The sequence below is a fragment of the Phascolarctos cinereus genome, unplaced genomic scaffold (genome assembly GCF_003287225.1).
Source record: "Phascolarctos cinereus isolate Bilbo 61053 unplaced genomic scaffold, phaCin_HiC Scaffold_726;HRSCAF=1367, whole genome shotgun sequence".
Lineage (NCBI taxonomy): Eukaryota > Metazoa > Chordata > Mammalia > Diprotodontia > Phascolarctidae > Phascolarctos > Phascolarctos cinereus.
This window is the reverse complement of record NW_027556098.1, coordinates 181,307,743-181,329,588: the sequence shown is the minus strand read 5'-3', so window position 1 is coordinate 181,329,588 and position 21,846 is coordinate 181,307,743. Positions and strand designations below refer to the sequence as shown.

General features: G+C 37.4%; 1 protein-coding gene across 1 annotated transcript in view; it reads left to right on the top strand.

Moving 5' to 3' along the window:
* LOC110207269 (aldehyde oxidase 3-like) overlaps window positions 1-21,846 on the top strand; it is a 108,644-nt gene that overhangs the window by 46,845 nt on the left and 39,953 nt on the right. Inside the window, exons 15-24 of the mRNA XM_020984898.2 lie at window positions 1,191-1,353; window positions 4,142-4,231; window positions 5,814-5,983; window positions 6,937-7,051; window positions 7,222-7,344; window positions 8,230-8,326; window positions 10,639-10,763; window positions 14,937-15,070; window positions 19,664-19,751; window positions 20,019-20,105. Of these exons, the coding sequence (XP_020840557.1) occupies window positions 1,191-1,353; window positions 4,142-4,231; window positions 5,814-5,983; window positions 6,937-7,051; window positions 7,222-7,344; window positions 8,230-8,326; window positions 10,639-10,763; window positions 14,937-15,070; window positions 19,664-19,751; window positions 20,019-20,105 (1,192 nt within the window). The remainder of the gene's footprint in view (window positions 1-1,190; window positions 1,354-4,141; window positions 4,232-5,813; window positions 5,984-6,936; window positions 7,052-7,221; window positions 7,345-8,229; window positions 8,327-10,638; window positions 10,764-14,936; window positions 15,071-19,663; window positions 19,752-20,018; window positions 20,106-21,846) is intronic.

The following is a 21,846-nucleotide window of genomic DNA, read 5'->3' as shown; positions in this document are numbered from 1 at the left end:
TCATTATAAAGAGTAATCTGGCAAAAGAGTGTACATTGGTCAGATTGGGGGGGAGAGAGAGCTTAATTAGCATTCAAGTTCACTTCATATTACCAGTAAGTGAGAGTGCTATGGCTGTTATCTCTTGTATAATTAATGTCACATATGCATTAAAATGAAGGTATATTATATGGAAGTACCTACAAAATTGGCCTAAGAATAAAACACTTTTTTTTTAAAATCAAGGATCTGTGATTTCATTGATGTGAGTAACTCTATCTGAGCTGATTGTATCACTTCCCCTTTTAGGAGATAAGATTCAGGAGCTGTAGCGGCTCTCCAAAATTGTCATCTGATATTCAGTCTTTCAGTAATAAGCCTATCTAAAGTTTCTGAAACTTTTCCTTGTGCCAGATCATAATAAAAAACTTTATATTGTGTTTGAACTTGCAGAGCTTATACTTACTGATATGGTCTTCAAAAGCACAAGGGAAATTCCATGTCATGATGAAGCATTAGATTAGGATTGAAGTTGAGCAGAAACAAAATAGTATGAATACAATTCATACACATGATAGGCTAGCCACATTACTGCAGTGTAAGGGGTGGTGGAGTGCTTTCAATGATCCCAAACTGCTCCCTGACATGAGCCCCATCTTTTTAACATTAACATTCTTCTGATGGTGTAATATGACTGCAATTCATGGAACACTATGTTCCAAAGAGTAAAACTTACAGTTGATACAAATGGCAATGAAAAAATGCATGGTGGGCTTATATAGGCTACAATCACCAATCATGCTGTATATAAGAAGTTGTATGAAAGAAAATGATCTGTGAAAATGTGACCAGATTGGCTGGTCACATAGAAAAATAAAGGGGCAAGAGATGCCTACATTGGTACCCACAAAATATTAAAGACCTCCGGTATGTTGGGTAGAACCTCTATAGAGACTTAGGACGTGGACAAGAGCATAGGACACAGAAGTATGGATGGATTGCAGCTCATACTATTAGAGTGAGGAACCACATCAAAAAGTCATAGATACTTTAAGTTCATTGTAGAAGAACATGTTCCTATATTATAACATTAATATATGAAGACTTTATTAATATTCATTTAAGTAAAAAAAAGTTTAAATACATTTTCTTTTCTGACAAATACTTTATGTGCATTTTACTGGACTAAATTAGTGTATTTTTTCATCTAGGGCCTGGAATGAGGAGATGCTAGATGAAGCCTGCAAATTAGTCCTAGATGAAGTGACTATCCCAGGCTCATCTTCTGGTGGAATGGTAGAATACAAAAGAACTCTCATGATTAGTTTCCTCTTCAAATTCTACCTGGAAGTGTTGCAGGACTTAAATGTTAGGGTAATGTGTTTCTAACTTATGTGTCTACCATCAATTTTTGCATGACTAAGAAAGAAGTTTGATTACTGTAATCAAAATATTTTTTTTCAGCCAAAAGCAAGGTTTATTAAAGATCTGCCATATTGGCCAGACTCTTAAGGAATGTAAGCATTTGTATCATTAATACAAGTGGGCCAGATTTTAAGAATCTGAGCACCTTAATGGAGACAAGATGAATCTCATATATAAAAAGACTGTGGGAGGGATCCAGGAGTGGCCAAGTAGTCTGGGGTTGACTAGAGTGGGGTTATAAGGAAGATATGGATGTGAATGGCCAGTAAGCTTGGGTGAACAGAACTCCAGGGACCTGGAACACTGGCCAAGGGAGAATGGAGTCTAGATAGGATTAAGGGTAGGAAGTGGCCAGGGAACAATCCGGAAGTAACAGGACAGAATTGGGAGATTGGGAGTAGCCACAATGAAAGGCCAGTTGAGTGGCTTACAGCCTCAGGTAAATGCCAGAGATTTGGGAAAGTTCAAGGATTTTATTTTTTTGGGGTCCAGATCCCAAATACATGGTCTTTTCCTGTTAGGGGTTCAGATCCCATCCCCATCATTCGCCCCTCAAATAAATGAGGTCCAAATTCTTTTGGGATAAGGGACGAAGGTCTTGGCTTCTGAAGCTGCTTGCTTATGGCAAGGGGCATAGAGCTGTCCCTTCCTTGAGAGGGTCCCAAAGAGGAGGTTGACTGGAGCTGAGCACAGGCTGCATCCAGGAGATGATGGGGGGACATTGGCTGGTACCCGCTGTTTGCTATCAATTGTAGGTGAATGGCCTGTACTCTGGAAAACACAAATATGACAGAAAAGACTGCAGAGCCCAGATATAGGGAGAAGTAAAAGTGCAAGAGCCCCATTAAAATCATTTACATTTGATCTATACTTCTGATACTTTTTCAAAAATTTAAGTAACACTTTTGCAAGTAGAAGTTTTCCACCCCAGATTCAAGAGTTACACAAATGAATTTGCCAGAGACTGACTTTCAATTCAATTATCACTGAATTCTCCTCCCCAAACCAAACTGAAGATGTTTCTGATTTAATTTCAGTTGTTTAGGGGAAAGATGTGGGGACATTGGCTGGTAGCCGCTGTTTGCTACCACCTGTAGGTGAATGGCCCATAGTCTGGAAGACACAAATCTGACAGAAAAAACTGCAAGGCCCAGATATAAAGCAGGGACTAGATTTAAGGCCCAACTTTGAGAGGATAAAACATCCTTAGCTCTGTTTGGATTCAGATAATTCAATTTTCCAACCATGCTGTATCAAATCCACCTCATAGCCAGACTCAGGAATAGCCAGGTGGGTAACATTCCTTTTCAAAGGAACATAATGGGGAAACTGAGCCAGGAGGATCCCATCTTAAACTGAGGCTAAAATTGTCCTCTCAGCTTTTCCCGATGCTGACTTCCCAGCAGTATCACATTCTGAGTAGCTTGTGGCATTTCTCTCAAGATGGTGAATTATTGATTATTGATGGATTATGACCCATCAGACAACTCAAAATAAAATCCTATGAGCTTTTACCTCAAACAGCAAATTTTACTTAATCACAGCTTAGGAAAAACTTTTCCAGGATTTACATCTCAAACTTAAATTTGACCTGGCATAAAAAGCCAATCATTAGAGATATCTATACACTTGCAAATTCTCAGTAAGCCATACATAACGCAAACAAGCTTTTTGGCTAGTTTACACATTAAAACAATAAACAACAATAGCTAAATTATTTTAGCAGTAACCAAATTATGAAAAGTTGCTTGACATAACTGATACAGAAAGTTCACCAATTTGAAACTTGAAACAAACCATTACCAATCGGGCGACTTCAGTTTTGTCAAATACATTTCCAAATTACACAGAGAATCAACATCTCATCATTAACAGTTAAAACTACAAATTTAAGAGTGTGCTTACCCAAGTTTGGAGGCTAGCTTCATTACCTTGATCCAGATGTGTTGAACTTGGGTGATACTTCCAGGCAAAGGTTGCCCTAGGGCCCAAGGCCATTGCCTGTGGGACCCATGCTGTAGCTGCTGCCTCTCCTCCCTCTTTCCTTTCCCAGTAGGGGAGGGTGAAATCAAAGGTGAAGAGTAAAGGGTGAAACTCTCTTAGGAGAAGTGGGGTTAACAGATACCCTCTTGACTCAAAGTAAGGGAGTGACCAGGTTGTACAGGTTTTTCAAAACACCAAAATGTTGAGATTTAGGGGTGTTGGGACCCCAAAATCACAACACATGGGTCCTGCATGAATGAATTCAACCCAAGCCTTCTTTTAGCCAAAGACAAGGTTTATTAAAGATCTGCCACGTTGGTCAGACTCTTAAGGAATCTAATAATTTGTATCACTAATAGAAGTGGGCCAGATTTTAAAAATCTGAGCAATCAAAATAATTTTTATCAAAGAGTTGAGAGTTTTTTGTTTTTTGTTTCTTTGGGGTTTTTTTGGTGAGGCAATCAGGGTCACAAAGCTAGTGTTTTCTTTTTTTCAGTAGTTTTGTTTCATTCCTGATCTACTGTTAAGAATTTTAATGACATATAGTTGTGTTTGTAATTTTAAAACTAACCCTTAGTTGTATTTTAAAGCTACTTGCTACAGAAATAGAGGATTTTAGAGAAAGAGTATTGAATGAGTCTCAAAACTCTACTTGGTGTGAATCCAACTCACATCTATTTTCTCAGTGAATTGCTGGCTAATTAATTTCACAATCACCAGAACTATTTTAAAAACTATTTTATTCTTTTTTCAGGACCCCAGATATCCTGATGTCCCCAACAAATTCCAAAGTGTCCTGGAAGACTTCCCCTTAACCATACCCCATGGGACACAGGCTTATGAGGTCAGTGGGTTTAATTTCTCTAGAAAAATAAAATGACAAGTTAAACACTAAAAATATTATCCATGTGTTATGGCTGTTGAGTTTTTTTTTTTTAACGCATAATCCTTCAAAGAGTCATGCCAGATCATTCCAATAGGCATGACAGCTCATGACTGAGTTTAACTAAAAAATTTACTATTCTCTAGATAGGAATTTAATTAATCATCACTGTAATTATGGTTACCAGTGGAGGGGATCAGGACTGACAACTAGGAAGTGGTGGTAGGAGGTAGGGAGAGGGAATCAGGAAAGGCTCTACAAAGGAGGAAACACCTGTAGTAGGTCTTGAAGTAAGACAAGTGAGGAAGGATGTGTATCCCAGGCACGGAGATCAGCTTCATCATGGAAACAGGAGGATCAAGCCCTATCATCAACCTAGAATGGAATGTCATTTGTGAAGGGAAGTAACATGAAACAAGGCAAGAAAATAGGTGAAATCTAGAGTGTGAAGAGCCTTAAATACTAGACTGAATTTAGTAATTTAGTAGCTATTTTAGCAACAGAGGGTTACTCAATATTTTTGAAAAAGGGAGTGATGTAGTCAGATCCATGTCTGAAGATAATTTTGGCAGCCACATGAAGAATATATTGAAGAAGAGAAAGAGTGGAAGTGAGGAGACCAACTGAGGTCATTATAGGAGGGACAATGTAAAAAGAGAGATAAATGCAATGTCCTAACTTGGATTAAAAAAAAAATTAACTCCATCAATATAAGATAGAGCCAAATGTGAAGACATAACAATTTGAGAAAGATTTAGGGATTCTAGTGAACTTGAATCTCCAAGATGTGGCAATAGTATGATGTAGTACCAAAAAAAAAAAAGGCCTTTGTAATTTTAGGCTATGTTAAGATATGTATTCATGTCCATAATGAAGGAAGTAGTTATCCTGTTGAACTCTGCCCTAGTAAGATCACATCTGGAGTATTGGGTTCAATTCTGGGCCCCATGTTTTGGGAAGAACATTGAATAATTGAGGAGTGTCCAGAGGATACTGATTAGCAAGGTATATTGCCTTTAGATCATGATATTATATGGGCAGATTGAAGGAACTGGGGATGTTCATCTCATAACAGAAGATTTAGGAGGAACATAACTGACTTCACGTTCTTGAAAGGCTATCATATGACAAAGGAAGTAGACTTGACCTTCTTGGAGCTGTAGGTTTTTGGTTTCAGGGAGGCATATTTCATCTTGATATCTGGAAAAGCTTCCTAAGAAAATAGAATGGGGTACTTCAACAACCCATGTGTCAGCCATATTAAAAAATATATTCTTGTTCAAATATGGATTGGACTAGATAATAACTAATATCCCTCCTAATCCTGATGTTCTTTGATACTGTTAAAACCTACTTGGGGAGCAACAAGAGAGTTGGGACATATACCTTACAGAGAACTGGCTTATAACTGAAAGGTTTAAAAGGTTCCTAATGTTTTTTTTTTTAATTTTTGTTTTATTTTAGTTTCAGAAGTGTGTACTTTTGGTCAACATGCTATGAATGTTTAGACTTTAGGGTTTGGGTTTTTTGTTTTTAAATATAGTGTGTAGACTCCCATCAGCCACCCCAAGATCCAGTTGGCCGTCCAGTCATGCACCAATCAGGTATTAAACATGCCACTGGGGAAGCCATATTTTGTGATGACATGCCTGCTATAGATGAAGAACTCTTCCTAGCTGTAGTAACCAGCACAAGACCTCATGCAAAAATCATGTAAGTTAGTAGGGCAAGTATTGAAAACTACCTATTGTTGGTAGATGCAATTTTATGTTCAACTATTATTGGAGTCATAGCTTTCGGTTTATATAAATTTAATTGCTTTATATTGAAAGACAGTCCTGGGATGTTGCTTAATAAAAAGAAAAATTGTAAGATGAGAATTTAATTGAACAAGCATTTATTAGATGTTTACTATATGTGTTAGAGTTACAAAGATGAATCAACATACTATCTCCATTTCCCTTAAATCCAACATGGGAGAATGAAACATTTAAATAAATAAATGTAATGCAGACTAGAAAAATGTTGAGGGAACAGGACAGATAAAAAGAGTGGCTTTTGAGTTTCAAAAATGGAGGGATTATTTTCAGTTGGGGGTATGAAGCATCAAGTAAAGCCTTATAGAGGAGGTGGCATTTAAGGTCAATTAGCCCCCTTGAGGAGGAGGAGAGATGTCAGCAGACAGAAATGGATAAAAGTGTAAAGCCATGTAAAACAAAGGAAGGGGAGCTCATCTCTAAATGGGGAGTTATTACTGTCTAAAACTATGAGAATTTAAAGAGGGATGGAATGTTTTATATAATCTTCTTAGCTCATGGGATTCTCAGCCTGTTTCTCTAGATGGACACTCACAGTGGATCTTTTCCTCTGTTGTCAAAAATTGAACAACTTTTCTGAGATTATATTATCAGTGTGGGAACAATGAATTATGACGATAAGCTTTTCCTTCTCTTTAATCACTCCCTAAAAGAAACCATGAAAATGTCTCATGAAGTTATTGGGTTTTTTTGGTTTATCCTCTGTAATTTAATTGTAGTTTTTAATTGGATTCTCAAGATGGAATCATTCAATAGTGACAGGAGTGCATCTCGATGGAATCCCTGATGGATAGAGGTTTTGTTCCACTTATCCCTTTGTATTTCTAATGCTTAATGTTCTCCTCCCAGCTCAATTGATGCATCTGAGGCTCTTGCTTTGCCCGGAGTAGTTGATGTCATAACAGCTCAAGATGTTCCAGCTGAAAATGGTGATGAAGAAGAGAGGCTGTATGCCCAGGATGAGGTACTTTGCTTCTCAGGGTGTATGCCTACAATAATATTTTTAATGTATGCTTTGGGTTTTTTTTTTAATTCCAGACTTGTAAACTAAGTATATTTTACCATGTCAGAAAGTGAGTATAGTTATGGGTGCTCTGAAACTAGCCTAGCTTACACTGTTGGCTTCTTCTGCAGGTAATTTGCGTGGGACAGATTGTTTGTACTGTGGCAGCTGATTCATACTTTCATGCTAAGCAGGCAGCTAAAAAGGTGAACGTTGTATATGAAGACATGGAGCCAGTGATTGTGACAATTAAGGTATTGTATTTTCCACTGTCTCAAGAGAATATTAAATCACTTAGTGTTTTTAGTTCCTCTGTCAGAATTCATTCAATTGTTTGATTTTCATTACAATCCACTTTTTCTAGACATTCAAAAGTTTGTCATTTCTGTTGTACTAATGAAATTACATTAAAAATAATAATCATAACTAACATTTACATAGCACTTATATACTTGCAAAACACACTACAAGTTCCTTTGGAACGTGCAATAACCCTGTGAGACATTAGTATTATCCGTGTTTGGGGGTCTATGGGGTCCCTCCCTAGAGTCAGGAGCAGAGTAATGGGGGAACAAAAAAGTTGTCACACAGATAGAATTCAGGGATTCAAGTAGAAACTGGATCAAAATCAGGAATCCCAACAATCACCGTTAAGCTGGTGAGAGGAAAGACTGTGGGTCCAGTTTTTGAGGGGTCAATGTTAAGTTTCTAGTCTGGTTGTTGCCTTCATTGGCATCCATGGCACCTGTACAACTGTGGATACTTGTGAAGTTTGCTGGAGTAAACCAAAGTAAATGGCATGGCCTCCTTCTATGCCATTTCTCTTAGATTGTCTCAGGAGAAAACAATAGATTCACCTTTTAGAGCCTTGAGATAATTTTATTTGTAATCCTGAACACAGGGATCCTTTCTCCTTACTCTGTGTGTGTGTTTCTTATTCAGGACAAATAAAAACTAAATGAATACATAAGTAAATAAATATAATAAAAGGGGTCTTCACAATGGCTAAGCCTGTGAATATATTGGCTGTTCATGGTGCTATGTGCTAGATGACAAAGGGACATATAAAAAGTCTGAATTCTTGAACTGTGCCACAATTTTGATTGTTTAGTTTGTTACAGTCATTTTTGTCTCCATAGGATGCAGTAAATCACAAGTCATTCATTGGGTCAGAAAAAAAATTAGAACAAGGAAACATTAAGGAAGCATTTCAAACTGCTGATCAAATCATTGAAGGTAAGTTCCTGTGTCCAAGCAGATCAGTAGGATGGGAAGGATATTTTGATAAATGGTTCTTTTAGAGTTTTCATATATTTTTCTTTCACAACATGATAAATATGGAAATGTTTTGCATGATGGCACATGCATAACTTATGTCAAATTGATTGCCACCTCAGGGAGAGTAGATTAAAAGAGAGGAGGGAGAGAATTTGGAACTCAAAATTTCAAAAAAATGAATGTTAAAAATTACTTTTAAATACAATTGGAAAAATAAAATATTATTTAAAACAACTTTCATGTATTTAACTCTGAATTCTAATGGAAGGGGGTAAGGATATAGATTATCCAAATTATCAGATAATTTTTAAAAATCCTTAATACAGCAACACTCCTGATAATAGATATTCAAAACAGATATTCAGATAACAGATATTAACACCTTGGTGAACTTGGTTTAAACTGTAAGGTTAGTCTCAAAGCCCAAGACAGCCTGAGCTCAAGAACATGTACTGTAAAGCTTCTTCTAACTTTATTCAGCTAGCTGAGGGTTTAGGAGAAAAGCTGAGTGTTGTATTTTCATCACTAATAACTTGACCAAATATTTTCCAGTTATCTCACTGTTTAATAGAACTATTACCAGCTTTTTGAACTATAAATTAAATTTTATTTTTAAGTATCTATCATTTTTCCATTTTATGTCTGTTAAAAGCATCCTTTTCTTATTTTGTTTTTAAGGGTACAGATAAGGAACATGTTTCACAGCAGCTCATAGTAATAAGCATTAATATAGTTACTGGGTTGGATTGCTATAAACTTGTTGGATGACTGTATATGTAAAGCACTTCACAAACCCTAAAGCATGATATAAATATGAGCTATCATTATTTTGAATTACTATAATTATTGTAGACTGGGAGGCAAAATACAATGGAAATGGGTCAGGATTTGGAGCCAGAATACCTGGGTTTGAATACTGCCTCTGCCAACATGATTTTGGGTAGGCAAGTTACTTAACCTCTGTTTGCTTGTTTCCTCATCTGTAAAACTGGGATCAGAATAGCACCTACCTGCCAAGGTTGTTGTGGGGATCCAATGAGAAAATAATTATAAAGCACTTAGCACAGTGCCTGGGACAAAATAAGTGCTTTACAAATGTTAGTTTTTATTATCATTATTGGTGTTGGTGCTGTTATCATTACTTTCTTCATTTATAAAATGAGAGGGTTGGACTAAGGGCCTTCCAGTTGTAAACCTATGATTCTGCAGTTATGATTCTAGGTTTCAGAGTGCCAAGAGCTATTTGGATACTAACTCTCTAGTTTTCTCTATTATTCAATTGTTTCTATGGCCTTTGGTATCCAAATACTCATTATTTCCTATGCTTTCTTCTTCCCCCCCCCCCTTTTGCTTTATTTTGTAGTTAGGTGAAGTTTTGTGGAAAATTTTCTTCTCTTCACCCTACACGTCATCAGGTTATTTTTAATTAGCCGAAGTCATTGGAGGCAGTTAGGTACCATAACGGATAAAGCACTGGGCTTGGAATGGGGAAGACTTGAGTTCAGATATGGCCTCAGATTCTTACTTGCTATGTGACTGTGGGCAAATCACTTAACAATCTGTTTGCCTCATTTTCTTCAACTTTAAAATGGGGATAATAATAGCACCTACCTCCCAGGGTTTTTGTGAGAGTCAAATATATAATATTTGTGAAGTGCTTAGCACACTGCCTGGAACATAGCAGGAGCTGTATAAATGTATATTCCTCTCTCTTTCACTTTCCTGCCCTCTCCATCAGAGACAAACTTAAGTGTGCATTTTTATTCTTTTTTTTAGTAAGTGTTTTTACATTATCTTGATGGTTTAGTCATTTGATGAACAAATAGAAGATCTGTGGTTGTAGATTGATGAATTTGAGGTGTTCATGGCTCTGGACAGCTTAACTAAATAAGGGAACAATCCTCATTTAACTAGAACACCCCATTCCCTAACATCTCAGAAGTAAGGTGTCCCTGTATTTGGCTTTGGAGTGTATTGCTTTTCTTAAGCAAACTTACCTTCACAGTTAGGTCAAATAAATTGCACTAGTCTTTCTGGCTATACTAGAGGAACAGATTGAAGAATAGATGTGCCTTTAGGAAAAAGATGGATTGTCTTTAATTATTCTTTATACTTATCCCTGAAGGTGTAAGGCAATTTCCTATACAGGATCTGGAAAAAAAGACAACTTTTTGAACTTTGTAAAAATATATTATATTCTTCTTTATTGTACATGTCAGTTTATTTTTCTTTAGACTACCAATTTTGGCTGTTTCCCTTTGTGTTAATAGGTGAGGTACAGATGGGAGGACAGGAACATTTTTATATGGAAACGCAGAGCGTACTTGTGATTCCAAAGACTGAAGATAAAGAGATGGAGATATATGTATCAAGCCAGGATGCCGCATTTGTGCAGGTGAGGTCCTTTGGAATTATCATCTGTTATGAATTTGAATTTGTAATGATATGAACGTCATTTCTTCAGTTTGTGGATATGAAAGAGCAGTTGCTTTTGCCCAGAGGTAGAGTAGTAAGCCTAAAGGTTAGTGGGAATCTCCAAATCTCAACTTTCTGTGTAGTTCAAAAAAACTAGGTTTCACCATTCTGTCCTTCTTTTATTCCATATAGAATTATAGAATCTCAGAGTATGTGCTTAGCAAATTAATAGAAATGAATTCATATAATGTCAGAAGTAGAAGGAATTTCAGAGATCATCTATTGTACTCCCTTTACTTCCAGATAATTAAATGAAAGGCCCAAGAAGAGTAATGACTTTGCTCAGTCACCCAGTGAGTTCATGACAGATTGAGATTTTTGCAGATATTCCCTTATAGATATGGATTCCTAAGTAGCCTGAATATTTCATTTACAGATCATTTTCCCCACTCTTCAGGCTGGTTTCTTACTTTTAGAGAGAATAAAGATTTTTATAGCTTTAGAATTTTGTTTCCAAAGAGTATATATAGCACCTTCGGGCTAAAACATTGTTTACATTGACTGTGCTGTTTTGAAAAATCATAGATCCACAAAATGTAATTTGCAGTGTTCTCTAATTCTATTTACTACCCACCAAAAGTCCACGTTGTTCCAGATATTAACTGCAACATTTATCTGGGGTAAATAGACTGAAAATGCCTTTTAAAATTATACTTCCTATAGAAGACAAATCAAATGGAAATGCAAAGAATAGGTACAATATATTTTAAATATATCATAAAATTTACTACCAAGTTTCTGTTAGATCACTCTTTGGTTTCCATCATCTTCTTTCATTTCTTTTAGGTTTTGTGCTTATAAGCCACTTTTTTCTTTCATGGCTGGCTTCTAGAACTATTCTTTCCATTTATTGGTCTAATACCTATGTGAGTTTATTTTATTTTATTTTTAAAGTTTGGATTGGACCGGTGATTTCAGGGGAACTCTCAATGGGGAAACTCTACCTTGTTCAGATCAAGAGCTGCTCTTTAACTTGTAATCTTAGAATGTTACCTGAGTTGTTGAGAGTTTAAATGACTTGCCAGGAGTCACGTAGACAAGTCAGTCAGACAATCTGTCCCCATTTATTAAGTACTTACAATGTGACAGATGCTGAACCTGGAATAATGAGGATACATGAAAGGCAAAAACACGGTCCCTTTACTCAGAAAGTTTTATTTTAATGGGGCAGCAACATGCAAACATTTGTATACATATAAGGTATATACAGTGTAAATAAGTAGCAGTCTCAGAGAAAGGCACTAGCTTGGGAGGGGAGTCCAGGAAGGAAAAAGACTCTTGCATAAGGTGAGGTTTTGAGCTGTCTGGAAGGTCAGGAGGTGAAGGTGAGGAAGTGAGCATCCCAGGAATGGGGGGACAGCCAATAAAAAGAAACAGAGTTGAGAGATGGAGTATTGTATAAGAATAGCAAGGAAGCCAGTGCCATTGGATTGTAGAGTATATGGAAGGGAGTAAAGTTTAAGAAGACTGGAAAAGTAAGAAGGGACAAGATAGTGAAGGGCTTTAAAAGTCAACCACAGGATTTTGTATGTGATCTTGGAAGTAAAAGGTAGCCATCAGAGTGTATTGAACAGAGAGTGGGATGATGTGGTCAGACTTGAATTTTAGGAAGATAACTTTGGCAACTGAGTGGAGGATGGATTGGAGTGGGGAGAGACTTGAGACAAGAAGAATTAGGCGATGAAGGATTGCACCAAGGTAGTGCCTATGTGAGTGGAGAGAAGGGTACATATGAGAGAGATTCTGTGAAGGTAGAAAAGGCCTGACTTAGCAAGAGATTAGATTTTTTTAAGGGTAAGTGCAAGTGAGGAATGAAAGATAGCACTGAGCCTGGGTGACTACTAAAATCGTGGTATCCTTGACAAAATAAGAAAATTGGGAAGAGAGTCAGGTTTGAGAGGAAAGATGAGTTTTATTTTGAGATGCCTATGGGACACCCAGTTTTAAATGCTCAGTAGGCAGTTGCTGATGTGAGACTAGAGGTCAGGACAGAGGTTAGGGCTGGAGAAATAGAGAAACATCTGCACAGAAATCATAGTTGAAACTAAGAGAGCTGATGAATTCACCAAGCGAGAGGGAGGAAAGGCACAGGAGGGAGTCATGGAGGCCATCCACACTTAGTGGGCTTGACTCCAGCAAAGGAGACTCAGAAGAAGTGGCCAGACAGGTAGGAAGAAAACCAGGAGAGAGCAGTGCTAACAAAACATAAAGGAGAGAGAGTATTCAGGAGAAGAGGGTGATAACAGTGTCAAAGGTTACAGAGAGGTCAAGAAGGATGAAGACTGAGAAAAATTCTTTAGATTTGGCAATTAAGAGATCATTGCTAACTTTGGAGAGAGCGGTTTCGGTTGAATGATGAGGTTGGAAGGCAGACTACAGAGCATTTAGGACAGGGGTAGGATGCTTGTGGCCTTTGACTCCGAGTAGGGCCACACTTGAGAACCTAGAGGGCCACATGTGGCCTTGAGAACACAGTAGCCCACGCTTGGGTTAGGAAAATGTAAGACGTTCAGCTGGAGGCACCAAATCTAGATAGTTTTTTTCAAGATGACCCCAGGTCTTCCTGAATTGAGTCTGCTTCTATATATGTCCATAATGCCACGTTTGCTTCTATGGCAGTTTCAAGTGGATTTATAGTCACTTTAAAATATATACAGTGAAATTCCTTTATATGATTGTCATTTGTATCTTTCCCACAGTTTATGCCTTTTTTTTTTGCTGCGTTGAATGCCCTATGCATGATAATTCACTAATTTCCTCCAATTTACATGACATTACAATTCTATAAATCAATCAACAAACAATAAGTGTCTACTGTGTGCCACCCAAGGTGCTCGGCATAGGGGATGCAAAGGCAAAAACAAAACAATGGGAACAAACAAGCACATAAACAAATCAACAAATAAAAAGTATATACTGAGTAAAGAAGGGTTGACTTCAGGAGAGGACGGTAATAGTTAAGAGGATCAGGAAAGGCCTCCAGTAGTTAGAGGCGGCCCTTGAGCAGACCTCAGAAAGAAGCTAGGGATTTTAAGAAGTGATGTGAGAAGGAAGTGCGTTCCTCCAAAGTTTTGCTTGTTTACTATTAGACTCACCCTACAGAGTATGGGAGGTTTTGATGTGGTCTACTAACTTGTACTTTCATACCTTCTTTAAAGAGATGCAGCTCCTTTACTTCAATCCCATGGTTAGGAGCTGTGAAGGATGTTAAAGATTGTCTTATATCTGCAGAAAAAGGCTTTTTGATTTGAAGGAGGAAAGATGACTATTTTGTGCAGGTTTTGAATTGCCTGAGCTGGGGAAAGCTTATAATGACCGCTTTATGCCATGCTTGCATGTTCTATTGTTATTGCTGAAAAAGAAAGTATGAAAAGTAATGTTAAATGTTTCAAGGATGCAGGTCATGATCTCTTTCTTCTTAGAAAATGGCTTTCGGGAATTTCTGTGGCCAAAACCAGCCCAAAAAGTCCCTGGTGACTAATTTTCTAGAGATGAGCCTAATAATGGCCCTTAGCTTGGCTGGGTGACTCTTGCTTGTCTCCAGCTTGAAGTGGCTTCCACTTGGTATAGGGCTTTCCAGAATCAAAGCTCTACTAGCGGAGCCAGGGTCACCTCTGAGCCATTAAGAAGTACCAGAGGGGCAGCTAGGTGGTGCAGTGGATAGAGTCCAGCCTTGGAGTAAGGAGGACCTGAGTTCAAAGCTGACCTCATACACTAGACACATACTAGCTCTGTGACTCTGGGCAAGTCACTTAACCTTGATTGCCTCACTGCAGAAAAAAAAAAGTACTAGATTAGGATTTTAGTGGAATGATAATCATAATAATGCTAATAGATAATATTTGTATTACAAAGATGAAAGAAATAGTCTAATTTATTAATTTTCCTCAGTTTACACTTACACAAATCGACACTTTTTTCCAGTACCCAGAGAACTATAACTGGAGGGCTTTGATTGTGTTTTCATGCTGATCATTAGATCTGAATGAAGAAAAATAATTCTATTTTAGTAAGTAAGCAAGCAGCTTATCTGAAATGTGTGCTCTGGGTCAATTATTATGCTCCATATAACAGATTATGCTCTGACTTATAGGAAAAAGTGGCCTCCGCTTTGGGTATTCCCAAAAACAGAATCATGTGCCACATGAGACGGGCTGGTGGAGGTTTTGGAGGCAAAATGACCAAGCCTGCTCTACTGGGAGCTGTGGCTGCTGTGGCAGCAAATAAGTGAGTATTTTTTGAGTTTCATAATTTTAAAAAATCTTATTTATACTGTTAAATTCTGAGCCCTTGAGGATTTGGTATCTATTGACTCTGGAGTGCTTCCCTTCATACGATTTCTAGTCAAAATCATCCAAAAAGTTCCTATTAAACACGATTTAAAAGTTCACAAAGTAAGTACTCAGCAACAATCCTGTACGTCCTGTGAGTGTTATTATCTTTATTTTATAGATGACAAAATTGAGGTCCTGTAACAAGATACCAAGTCCGATGTTCCTTCAACAAAATGCTGAGTTTCAAACGAGGCTGCCTAACTTTAATATGCCTTTCTCATTCCGTTCTAATTAAGTCAGACTCTTACTTAATGATATGACATGTCAAACTTCTCATTTTGGTACCTGCCTGAGTAGTTTAAATACTGATATATAGCTTTTGTCTAAAATGCCTTCTGGTTTCTTAGCTCCACAGGGATTAAAACTGAAAAAGTTAATTAGCACAAAGTTCTCAGCATGTGACAAATCACAAGGAAAGAAATTACAGTTACTATCCTGAAATTGCTTTCAATCTAATGAGTAAGTGTTCAGATTAGCAGAAATGAAAATGCTCGATGACGTATGAAAACTTTTACTATTCCACCTATCTGGGACTACTGGACCTTTGCTCCCTAAATTAATTTGACCTTTTAATACTTTGGAGATTGAACTCCCTCTACTGTACATTTCAAAAGTCCTTATCAGTCTGCCGATTGTCTCCTTTAGTCCAATTTCTGATGAAGTGGCCCTAATACTCTCCCAGACCTTCACTCTACTTGTATGAACCCTTTATTCTATCCCTTACCTTCTCCTTTTGCAATTTACAACCTGTTTTCTCCCTCCCCCTCTCCCTCTCCCTCTCCCCTTTCCCTGCCTCTTTCACTGTAGATCCAGGCTCACATCACCAGCTGCCTACTGGGCATTTCAAACTAGATGCTCTAAAGGAATCTAAAACACATCATATCTAAAAACACATGTTGCCCAAAATCCACTCTGCTTCTGAACTTTCTTAATTTCTATCAAAGACACTTCTATCACAAACTTCTCCTCCATACAGCTGCCAAACTCAATTTCCTGAAACATCAGTGTGACCACGCCACCCCTCTTTTCAAGAAGCTCCAGTGGTTTCCTACTGTCTTTGGAGTCAAATACAACCTCCTCTGTTTGCCATTTTAAAGCCCTTCACAACCTAGTTCCAACCTGCTTTCCTAGACTTCCTATGTGTTACTCTGCTTAGTGTACTTGATGGTGCAGCCAAATTGGCTTTTTTGCCGTTCCTTCCACAAGAAATTCTGTCTCCTTTCTTCCTACTTTCACGTAGGTTGTATACCTTATGCCTTGAATGCGTTCTGTCTTTATGTTAGCCTGCTAGAATCCCTAGCTTCCTTAAGAGCCCAGTGCAAGTGCCACTGTCCACATGAGACTGTATCGGCCTTGTTTTTAGTGCTTGCCTCTACACCCTCAGAGTTACTTTTTATTTATTTTGTATGTGTTGCGTATATGTGTATGTGTTATTTCCTTTAATCGAATGTAAGCTCTGTGCAGGCAGAGACAATTTTATTTTTGTCTTCGTATCTTCACTGTCTGGTACATAATAAGCATTTGTTGATTGACTGAGGAATCCATAAATGCTGGGCCAATGTTTCAGAGTATATAGAAACTCCTCAAGGGTAAAGGTAAGGAAATAAAAGATACCTTGTAATTTTAATATTTAATATTTCAGAGGGGAAAATATTGCTAGTATCAATAGATTCTCATAGGAGTCTTATTCACATTGTGTAGAACATTTAGGTTTCCTGAAGCAGTTTGGGAAATGCTATACTAGAAAAATTCTGAAATTATAGTAGAATAATGAGGCAGGATTGAGTTACCCTTCCCCCCAAGTCAGGTCAGATTAATTACATTTTTGTATGTTGAGATTTCTAGGTAGACTATTCAAAGATTTTGTGTTACTGAGAGTACACACACACACACACACACACAGAGTTAATACCTACCTACCAATTTTTTTTTTGCAGCTAACAGTAGGGAGACCCCCTGTGAGCTCCATGATGTGGAAGCCAAATGAGAAGTAAATATTTTTGTATTTTGTTTGAGTCATGGCTTCTACACAATTGTGGGTAGTGGAGTTCTGTTATCAGTGTTTGAGAAACCAAGAAGACTTAACAATGTCTTTTCCATAGCAGTATTCCATAGCACTATATTCCAGAGTATCCTGACTAGAAGAATATGTTAGAATCCACAGGTTTGGATGCTATTATGTTTTTGTTTTTTTTTTGGTGCAGCCAAGGGGAATATGATATTCTTTTTTGGCTGTCCTATTTCTCTGTTGACTTATATTGAACTTGTAACTCACTAGAATCCGAACATCATTTTCAGACAGATTGTATTCTCACTATACCTTCCCCATTTTGTACATGTGAAATTGAGTCTTTGAACTCAAATGTAAGACTTTATTTATTCCTATTAAATTTCACCTTATTAGATCTGGCCCTGTGTGTGAGTCTGTCAAAATCTTACTGAATCCTGTCTTAGTCTTCCAGTGTGTTAGCTATCCCTCCCATCAGCAAATCTATTAAGCTCACTATTTATGCCTTTTTCCAATAAATATTAACAAACATATAAAATATTTGATAAAAATATTTAACAGCACAGGGCCAAGCACAAGTCCACTGGTCACCTTCAAAGCTGATATCAAACCATTAATAACTACTTTTTGAATCTAGCCATTCATTGTGTTCCAAATCTACCTGCTTGTACTAACACAAAAATCTCTCCCTATTTTTTAAAATAAAAGTTACATAAAGGACTTTGTCAAATGATTTACTGAACTTTAGGCAAACTACCTCTAACATTCCCCAATCTACTATTCTGGTAACTGTCAAAAAAAGGGAAATACGATTAGTTTGTTTTAACCTGTTCTTGATGAAGCTATGCTGGACCTTTGTGACTTTTGATTTCTTTTTGAGATATTTACTGACCTCTTTTAGTAAAATATTTTAGAATTTTGCCAGAAATCAAAGTGAAGTTCAATGTCTTAACATAGCTTGTAGGCTTTATCTTCTTCCCTTTTTTTAAAATCAGGACAACACTTACCATTCTTAATCCTGCACTATCTCTTCATAATCATTTGAGACCACTGCCAATGGCTCAGTAATCACCTCTGACAGTTCTTGCAGTACCCTAGAATGTAGTTCATTTGGTCCAGGAGAATTGAACTCATCTAAGGAAATGGGATACCTTATTACTTATCTTTTTATTTATCTTGAATATCAGCCCTGTAATAGCTATTTTTTTTGTCTTGTTCATTCCAGTCCAGAGATAATTTTCATTGGCAGAAAAAAAAAAACTTATCAGACTCTCATTTCTCTTTTGAGTTCTGGTCAAACATCACTGACTGGGACATTTGCACCTAGTTGTCCCATAGACAACTCAAACTCGACATCTAAAAGAATTCATTATTATACTCCTCCAGTGCACTCGACTGTTTCAACCTTAATCTTCAGAGGAGGTTTAAAATTCCTAAATTAATCAACCAGAACACTAATCAAAGTCTGCTAACAGTTATAAATTAGTTATGTCATTGTTGAATTATTTTTCAGTAGTGCCTGACTCTTTGTAACTCCTTTTAGGGTTTTCTTGGCAAAGATACTGGAGTAGTTTTCCATTTCCTTCTCCAACACATGAGGAAACTGAGGCAAACAGGGTTAAGTGATTTGCCCATGGTCACCCAGCTAGTAAATGTCTAAGGCTGTATTTGAACTCAGATCTTCCTGGTTCCAGGTGTGGCACTCTATCCACTGCACCACCTATCTGTCTGTTATAAAATAACCTGTTATAAATCCTACAGAGGTTCCTACACAAGGAAAACTTTTTAATTTACCTTTCTTTATTTTCAAGCTTAAATAAGACAAATTACTTCATAATTCTTCTTGAAACTAACTTGACCAATTATTTCATTAGACTTTGGGCTGTTTTTATCATTAAGGAATGAACAAGACTTCGTGAAATCTCTTCAGTCCTCATTTTGATCCTCAATCCAAGATCAAATATAAAATCCTGTGCTTGGTGCTTAAAGCTCTTCATAACGTAGTCTCCCTTCCCTCCAACCTCTCCAGTCTCCAGTACGAAACCTCATATGGCCTCACATAGTTTTTGATCCAGTGACACTGGCGTCCTTGCTGTTCCTCACATAAGACCCTCTGTCACTTGATTCTAGGCATTTTTACCGATCTCTGCCTCCTAGATTCACTGGTTTCCTTCAAGTTCCAGCTAAAACTTTACCTTCTCCACCAATCCTTTCCCAATCCCTTTTAAGTCCAGGTCCTTCTCTTTGTTGATTATTTCCCATTTATTCTATATATAGCTTGTTTATGCATAATTGTTTACATGTTGTCTCCCTTACTAGGTTGTGATCCCCTTTAAGACAGAATTTGCCTTTTGTCTTTCTTTGTGTCCTTAACTTGGTGTAGGTGCTTAATAAATATTTATTGACTGAGTAACTGATTCAACTGTCCATTATCACTCACTTGGGATGTTCCTAAAGGGTTTGATTTGTTTCTTCCAGGACTGGCCGCCCAATTCGCTTTATTTTGGAGCGTGGAGATGATATGCTAATTACTGGAGGACGCCACCCACTACTTGGGAAATATAAAGTGAGTGGGCCCAGAAATTAATGCTGAGAAAGTGATAGAGAAAGTATGAGAGATTGATAGATTTGTGATTTCAAATTTCTGCAGTATGCTACACCAATATATTCTTTTATGGATTGCCAAGAAGGAAAGAGTGGTCCCTGGGAGGATGCTAAAGACAAAATGAATAATTATGCAATTTTGCATACAAATTTACTATCTTTTTATTCACTATAATGCTTTTCCCCCCAGCTGTTCTCACAAATTTATGTGTTTATTTACCAATTCTAGATAGGTTTTATGAATGATGGAAAAATCAAGGCAGCAGATATCGAATATTATATTAATGGAGGATGTACACCAGATGAATCAGAAATGGTAAGCTACTTATATAAATGTGCAATGCCATTTATTATTGAGAGCAATCAATTTAAAATGATCTTTGTTAGCATAGTGTGTTGGAGGGTCTCTTTTAATGGGTCACCAGTAGATGAAATGTAGAATAATAAAACTTTAGTTAGCAAGAGAAGAATCATATGGTATACGAATTAAATATTCCCTCATTTCACTGTTTCTTTTGATTCCTGTTCATTCTTTAATTCCAGCTCAGCTACTACTGTGAACAAATAAATGTCCCTCTTCCCCATTTCCCTGTCCCATACCTTCCTTTGGCTGCACATGTCTGGTTCTGGCCTCTTATTGAGTGTACCTCCAGTGTTACCGTAAAGACGACTTTTTGCATTTGGCTCATCCCTGTCAACACTTTACTATTCTGGGCAGGAGGAAATTGTGGATTAATGTTTTGGGAAACTAGTACTTTTGACTTCTAGGAAAAGGAGAAGAGTCAGAATTCTATCTGGGGAAACCTTTCTTTCAATTTACTGACTCTTTCCCCTTTTGGCATGTTCTCCTCTACTACCCACAAGGAATGAAGGACTCTTACTTTGTTCCTTTGGTTTCCATGCTTCCCTTTAAAAAACACGTGAAATCTTTCCGAAGGGACCTTAGAAACCCGCTAGTCCAATGCCTTCATTTTACAAGTGAAAACCCTGAGCTGAAGAGCCGAGAACTGACTTGCCCAGGGTCACAGTGATAGTAAATGGCTAAGTCAGGCTTTGAACCCAGATCCTGACTCTCCAATAACCTTGTGTGACACTCTATTCAGGCAATGCCCTACACTCCAAAATTACCTTTATTTCCTTCTCTCCTCCCCCCCTTTGAAACTTTCATTTTTTGAAGTGATAGTATTTGGGAGGAAATTTGATAAAACTATAGAAATCACTTAGTATCTTTGGGTTCATGATTCATTTTCAAATAGAAAGGTTATTTCCAAAATGGTGTGATGAGTCTTGTTACTATACATGAATGGTTGTTGTTGTTTGTCCTTTGTTCTTGAAGAGGACCATGACATCAGGAAGGAGATGTCATGACTTACAAGTGAATTGGATTTAAGCGAGGCAGAGTTGTGCAAAGTCACCAGTCTCACTTTCTCCTCCAGAGCCATTTGGGTCCAGTGGCAAGATACAGATTGGGACAGCTGGAGATACTTCCGACATGAATGGCACATTTAGAAAAAGCACTAGACTTGCAGTCCAAAGACCAAGTTCTAGCCTGTTCACTTATTTACTATTTGACTTTCTTTAGGTCTGAGTTTTATCTTCTGAAGAATAGATATACTAATATTTTCATTACCTATCTCACAGGGTTGTTGTGTGGAATGTACTTTATGAACTACAAGTCACTATAAGAAATGTTAGGACCATTATTATTTTCTATTTTGCTTCAGTTATTCCAATCAAGTTTCCAGTGTTAATGTTTCTCCATTCTATTGTTAAAGACCTTAGCTGTTTCTCCTGGTGAGGAGAGCAAGGGTCTCTCATCAACTCAGTGGTAATCATTGACTTTTCTCAAGTGGTTTATGTATCTGCTCGTTTAGCAGTTGCTTGTTGAGTATCCACTAGAAATATTGGAATTCCACAGATGTAGACCTTTGACATTTGGTTTTTAGTTGGGTGGATGGACTAAGATGGTACATTCCCACAATTCAACCCTATTTTGTATTACACATTGAATGTTTCCAATGGTGTCAAAATATTTTTTTTCTCAAAAAATGTATTCT